This window comes from Mus caroli, unplaced genomic scaffold (assembly GCF_978045245.1).
Source record: "Mus caroli unplaced genomic scaffold, Mus_caroli_1 scaffold_19, whole genome shotgun sequence".
NCBI lineage: Eukaryota > Metazoa > Chordata > Mammalia > Rodentia > Muridae > Mus > Mus caroli.
Window position 1 is genome coordinate 63,991,586 of NW_028227274.1, and position 6,000 is coordinate 63,997,585.

Consider the following 6,000-nt stretch of genomic DNA (forward strand, 5'->3'; position numbering starts at 1 on the left):
AGAGACAGAGTCTCACTCTTTAGTCCAGGTTAGTCTCAAACTATAATTCTTCTGTCCTGTCTTCCTGCTTTAGAACAGGCATGTGCCAGCCTGTGGTCTCAGTGCTGTCTCTTACATCTAACATAGAGTATCCATAGTCAGTATGGCCATTAACCAGTTTAAAGCTTGCTTTTGGACTGTATTTAGAAGAATGCAGGCAGTGGTGGCGCACGCCTTTAATCCCAGCACTCGGGAGGCAGAGGCAGGAGGATTTTTGAGTTCGAGGCCAGCCTGGTCTACAGAGTGAGTTCCAGGATAGCCAGGGCTACACAGAGAAACCCCATCTCTAATAACCAAAAAAAAAAAAAAAAAAAGGGAGACTAGTAATAGTAAATTAAAGAATGAAAATCATCTTTGTAGTATACAAAACTTTAAGTAATTTACCTCTCATGGATATCTTCATTTTAATCTCATGAATGAATAAGCATTTCCAGGTACAAACACAAGTTGCATTTGTGCTTTGAGGAATCTAGGCTAACATTTCATCGTGACTTACAGAGGGGAGAGGGGACAGGGATCCAGAAGGGGCCATCTGCAGCCCGGGGAATCTCTAGTGTAAATTCCTAGGGCTGCACTGTGCCACTGTGAAGAAAACAGAAAATCCAGTATTCTTCAGTTTTGTTTATTTTTTTATTTTTAAGATTGAAGCCATCTAGAATTGCAAATTAAATAATGCTTTAGCCAAACCTATGCAGAAATTTGTCCTTTTAATCAGTACCTTTTACCAAAGCCTAGGGATAGGACCTTTTCCCAGTAGGGAGTGGGAGTCACAGCACTGCTTGTTTTATTTGGAGGCCCCAGTGTCAGCTCTGCCTCCCTGAGCCTCTGCAGTGAGCAGCCATAGTTCCACTCTCTGTCTTGTGCTCACAGGCACTGCCCAGACTCCCGGCGGACCTTCACCAAGCGACTGATGCTGGAGAGGCACATACAGCTGATGCACGGGATCAAGGACCCTGACGTGAAAGAGCTGAGTGATGACGCTGGTGATGTTACCAACGAGGAGGAGGAGGAGGAGGCGGAGATAAAGGAGGACGACAAGGTCAGACATCTCAACTCTGCTCTTTCACTGTCACCTGTGCTGACGAGGGTCCCCTGTTCAACTCTCAACAGCATTTAGTGTAGTTGCAGCTTAAGTCAGATCTTGTCAGGTACTACAGTAATCCCTTGTAGCCCTTCCCGGCTCCCAGCTGCTCCTGGAAGATAACCTCTCAAAGGATCTCTTAATCTACCTCATAAAATTATATATTTGACTTAGGGAAATTGTCCATTAAAGAAGTGTATTAAGCACATGCTAGTGACTGGCTGCGTCAGGAGTGGCAGGTGTGCAGAGTGACTCTCTGGAATGGTAGAAGATCAGATCCCACACTCAAGCCATATTCTTCTCTTTATGGGTAGTGAGCCTCTGTCAGCTGATGGTGTGTATATGCAGGAGCCCACGCACACAGCATTGGGTGTTCTGCTTGCTGTTAAAGTTACAGAAAGCACCAAACAGCAGTTTTTCCTAGCTTTGGTGGCAGGATCAGTCTAGAAGAGGCTGACACAGTTTCTCAAGACACACATTAACAGCGGTCATTGAGTGTGCACTTCCTTGGGACAGAGTCAGGTGGGTGTGGCATTAGGACAGGTCTTCCCCACAGCAGAGGTAGCTGCAAGGGCAGGCCATAAGAGCGGTGCCCTAGTACAGAAGATGCAGAAGTGGGAGCCTTTGGGATTTAGAAAGCTTGGGAAAAGGAAGAAGGCAGCTCCAGAGGGGACATGTGACAGGGAGGACTGGGACAGTTGCTGGGGCAGGAGCCAGTGCTGGGTCCTTGCGGTCTCTTCCTCAACCCCTCTAGTCGTAATAAAACCCTGTGTCCCTCATCCTCTCCCGTGAGGTGCTCCCCTCTGTCTTCCTTGGCCTAAGTGTCCGAAAAGCACACAGGCCTTGCTCCCTCCTGGGCCTATATCCTCAGCTTCTGGTTGTCAGAAGGAGGCCCGCTTATCCAGCCATTACGGTCCTTCCCCGTGTTTTCCTACTCGAGCCCTTCCCACACCCTTGCTTTGTCTCCCCTGCATCCCGAGGTCACGAAGGCACTGCTGTGCACACGGACACGGAAATGCTTCCTATTTGTGGGGTGAATTCACACCGTTAAGGCCTCCAACCCTACCCCATCCAGTATGTGCTTTCTTGTCCGGCATAGAACCCACCATCTTCAGTTGTATCTTTTTGTTTGTTTGTTTGTTTTGGTTCCCCCCCACACAACAAAGGTTCCCAGTCCCAAGCGGAAGTTGGAGGAGCCGGTTTTAGAGTTCAGGCCTCCCAGAGGAGCCATCACTCAGCCACTGAAGAAACTGAAAATCAATGTCTTTAAGGTCCACAAGTGTGCCGTGTGTGGCTTCACCACCGAGAACCTGCTGCAGTTCCATGAACACATCCCGCAGCACAGGTCGGACGGCTCCTCCCACCAGTGCCGGGAGTGCGGCCTGTGCTACACGTCCCACGGCTCCCTGGCCAGGCACCTCTTCATCGTGCACAAGCTGAAGGAGCCTCAGCCGGTGTCCAAGCAGAACGGGGCTGGGGAAGACAGCCAGCAGGAGAACAAGCCCAACCCTGAGGACGAGGCCGCTGAGGGGGCAGCATCAGACAGGAAGTGCAAAGTGTGCGCCAAGACTTTCGAAACGGAAGCTGCCTTAAACACACACATGCGGACACACGGCATGGCCTTCATCAAATCCAAAAGAATGAGTTCAGCTGAAAAATAGCCACAGAACTTCCGGGAGGACATCCCCTATCCACATAGGAATGGAGAATAAGACGTTTTTGTTACCAAAAGTTGGCAGTATGACAGAGTTACCAGTACTGTCTAGGCTGTCGCCACAGACTCGCTGTCCTGCCCTCTCACCTCTGCAGATGTGTCCCTTCCCACACATGTTAAAGGCAGTATTTGAGTTTTAAAGAGTTTGTATATATTTAAATAACGTTTTATACTCTTTGTTACATGTTTGTATCAGTATTTGGTGGAAAATGTTTTGAGGTTTCTTTGTGTGTGTGTGTGTGTGTGTGTGTGTTATTAGGATTCTCTTTTTTTTTTGTACTGTTTCTTTAAAATGGAGTTCTTAGTAACAGCGGCAGTTCCTGAATTTGAACCAACCATTTTGTATGTTACAAATTTGAATGAGTTCAATAATTACAGGCTATCATGCCTTTTTTAGTGTTTTTAATTTTTAGAACTCGCCACATAAATTATAAGTGATTGTGGGTCTCACAACACTAGCAACTTTCAAGTGTCTTAGCACCACACGCAGCGTGCCTGCTCCTAGCAACCGAGGGCTCCAAGGACAACATCACCCAGGTGAGGATGTGGCCTGAGCCACCCCAGACGGCGTCAGCCTTCCAGGCCCTACCTCTGTCCACAGTGGACAAAAGAGGTCAGGAGTTCAGTAGGGTGTCCTTCAGTCCATCTGGGAGAGTGAGGAAGAAGAGATTCATAAAGTGGAGATAATGGAGCTGGCAAGTTTTCTGGGTGAGTTCACAAGGCTGACTTACAGGGCACGAGGAGACAGGCTAGGAAAAGGGTAGCCTGTGGTCAGAGTGGAGAGTCATAGTTAGACCTGTAGCTCTCTATTGTCAGGTTTTGTCATAGAACTCACCAACTATTCCGAAGACATATACTTCAAGGGTATCAAGTATATCTCTGGTTCTTGACAGGGACAAAAGGGCAGGGTTGACTTAACCCTTTGCTGTCTACACAGTTGGGGGTTCCTGTTCTGGGTGCTACTGCCAAATGTTCTGGTACTTAAGTGTCGAGACGCCCAGCCTCACCACCGACCTAGCACTGCAGCAGCCTGTACTCTGCAACTGGCCATAGATGAGCCACCAGGCTTCTAGAGTCGTCTCAGCACCCTCTCAAGGTCACCTGACTGGAGCACTGCCGATGACGTGCTCTTGTTCACATCCCTGTATAGTTCTCTGGGAAAGCTATATATATATATTTTGGTTATTGTTTTGTGTTTTCCGTTACATTTTATATCTTGTATTTATCGCCCGATATGTTTTGTACTTTTGTTTTCCTGAAACAAAGAAATCCATGTGTGTGTATATAGAGACTTGCATGCTAGACTGTAGTCAACTGTTCGGTTCCTTGAAAAGTCTTGCTGCTGTTGGGTGTGCACCTTACACCTCTGCAACTGTATTCAACCCATTTCACATGTAAATAAATGAGGAACGTCTGGCCCTTGAGCTTCTTCAAGAGAGTTATTGGTGGGTCTCTGACATCATACAGTCGGGGGAGTGACTCACTGGGGGACAGGCTGCAGAATACTGCAGGCTTCTTTCCCCCTCTGAAGAATGGCTTCTGGTTCCCATCGGCGACCAGCTCGTCGCTACTCTGCCGCTCTCTGTTGACGACATGGGTACAATCCAGGGGTGTGAGATATTCCTCGGCTTGAAGTGTAGTTGCTGTTACGTGTCACATCCTCGCCCACTTGTGTCCACTGCACTTTCACACGTTCCTGCATTTGAACCTTGCAATAAGCCTGCGTGGCGGACACGCAGGTCCGTGCAGCCGTACAGTTGAGGAGGCTGCGCCCAGGTTCAGCTCTTCGCCCGGTCCCTCATAGCTGGTAAGTGGCTTTGCATATTAGAACCCAAATATTTTGCTCTCAATCTTGCCCTTTGTGGTTATGTACATATTGACAAATATTCATTTATTCAACAAATAAAAGTTATGTGCAAAAAAAAAAAAATAACATAGTCAAACTTTTGTTCGGGGAAACTATGGCTTTTTAGGAGTTTTTTTTTTTACTTACATGTGTCTGTGTGAGCGTAGCACACAGTTTGAGTGTGGGTGCTGCAGAGAGACCAGAGCTGTCAGGTCTGGGAAGCCTGAGTCACAGGTGGCTGCAAACCAGTTACCCAGCATGTCGCTGGCCAGCAAATGCAGGTTCTCTGCAGGAGCAATACAAGCTCTGGAGCACTGAAAACCGTCTCTCCAGGCTTTTATTTACACTACAGCTTTTATTAGATAACCTGAAAGTATTTTTCCTTTCAAAATTAGCAAGATCTCTTGATAACACGAAGACCTAAGACCTGTTAAATGTTTGGTTTTGAAGGGTTACAAGAACAACGGCTCTTTAAAATGCCGAGAGGTTCAAAACAGAAATCAGAACCCAGGTCACAAAACTGGCATTCAAGTGCTGTCCCCTGCAGGAAAGCCTGGCCAGTCAGCACCTCCCAGAAGAACTGGTGACCTAAAGGACAGATCTTGAGGACATTTGCCAGGATACAGCAGCGATTAGAAGCTTGTGGCAGCCAGTGAAGAAGTCAAGAAGGATAGAATGAGGGGGCCCAAGGTTGGTTTTGTAGACATTCCAGGTAGAGGACCAGAGTCCTGGAAAAGCCAGACAGGAGCATGCCTGACCATGAGTCAAGTGATGCGCATGCAAGTTAACACAGCACTGAGCCAGGATCCCGGTGCTGGCACTTAGCCCCCGTCCAGCGCTCAGTAGTCCCTGGTGCTAAGTGTGGGTATTTGAGAGAGAAGACAGAGCAGAGCAAATGAATGTCCGAGGAGTTGTTTTCCTTATTTCCAGTGTTCTCTGTGAGTTGGCTGAGGGAGGTATGGCTCCCTAGCCCCTCACCCCATTTTCTCACTGGCCCAGGAACTGAAAGGGATACGTTGGCCCAGAAGTAACAGTAGGAGAAAGCAGCGTGTTCCCTAACTCAGTGACCAGAACCAGTCCTGTGGTCCCTGGTGTGTCAGGAAGAACTTTCTTCCCAGGACGGCCATGACAGGAATCGTTGCCGGAACTATGTGCTAGCACAGCGTAAGGCCTGGATGCAGTGGGGGTCGCCACCGCAGGGCAGAGGCTTCTGATGTGATCCCGTGTTCTGAATTAGGAAAGAGTGTCATGCAATGAAACACAGGAAAAGAAAGTGCATTTGAAAGTTCAAGCCTAGATTTCAAGCTGGAGATTTAGATT

The 6,000-nt window shown here is 48.0% G+C and overlaps 1 protein-coding gene across 10 annotated transcripts in view; it reads left to right on the forward strand.

Annotated features, from left to right (window-relative positions):
- Znf532 (zinc finger protein 532) overlaps positions 1-4,258 on the forward strand; it is a 108,827-nt gene extending 104,569 nt beyond the window's left edge. For all 10 annotated transcript variants that reach the window (XM_029471791.2, XM_085833610.1, XM_029471793.2 and 7 more), the window contains 2 exons: positions 910-1,078; positions 2,287-4,258. In XM_029471791.2, the coding sequence (XP_029327651.1) occupies positions 910-1,078; positions 2,287-2,781 (664 nt within the window). In that variant the 3' untranslated portion in view covers positions 2,782-4,258. The remainder of the gene's footprint in view (positions 1-909; positions 1,079-2,286) is intronic.
- Positions 4,259-6,000: the final 1,742 nt, after the last annotated feature.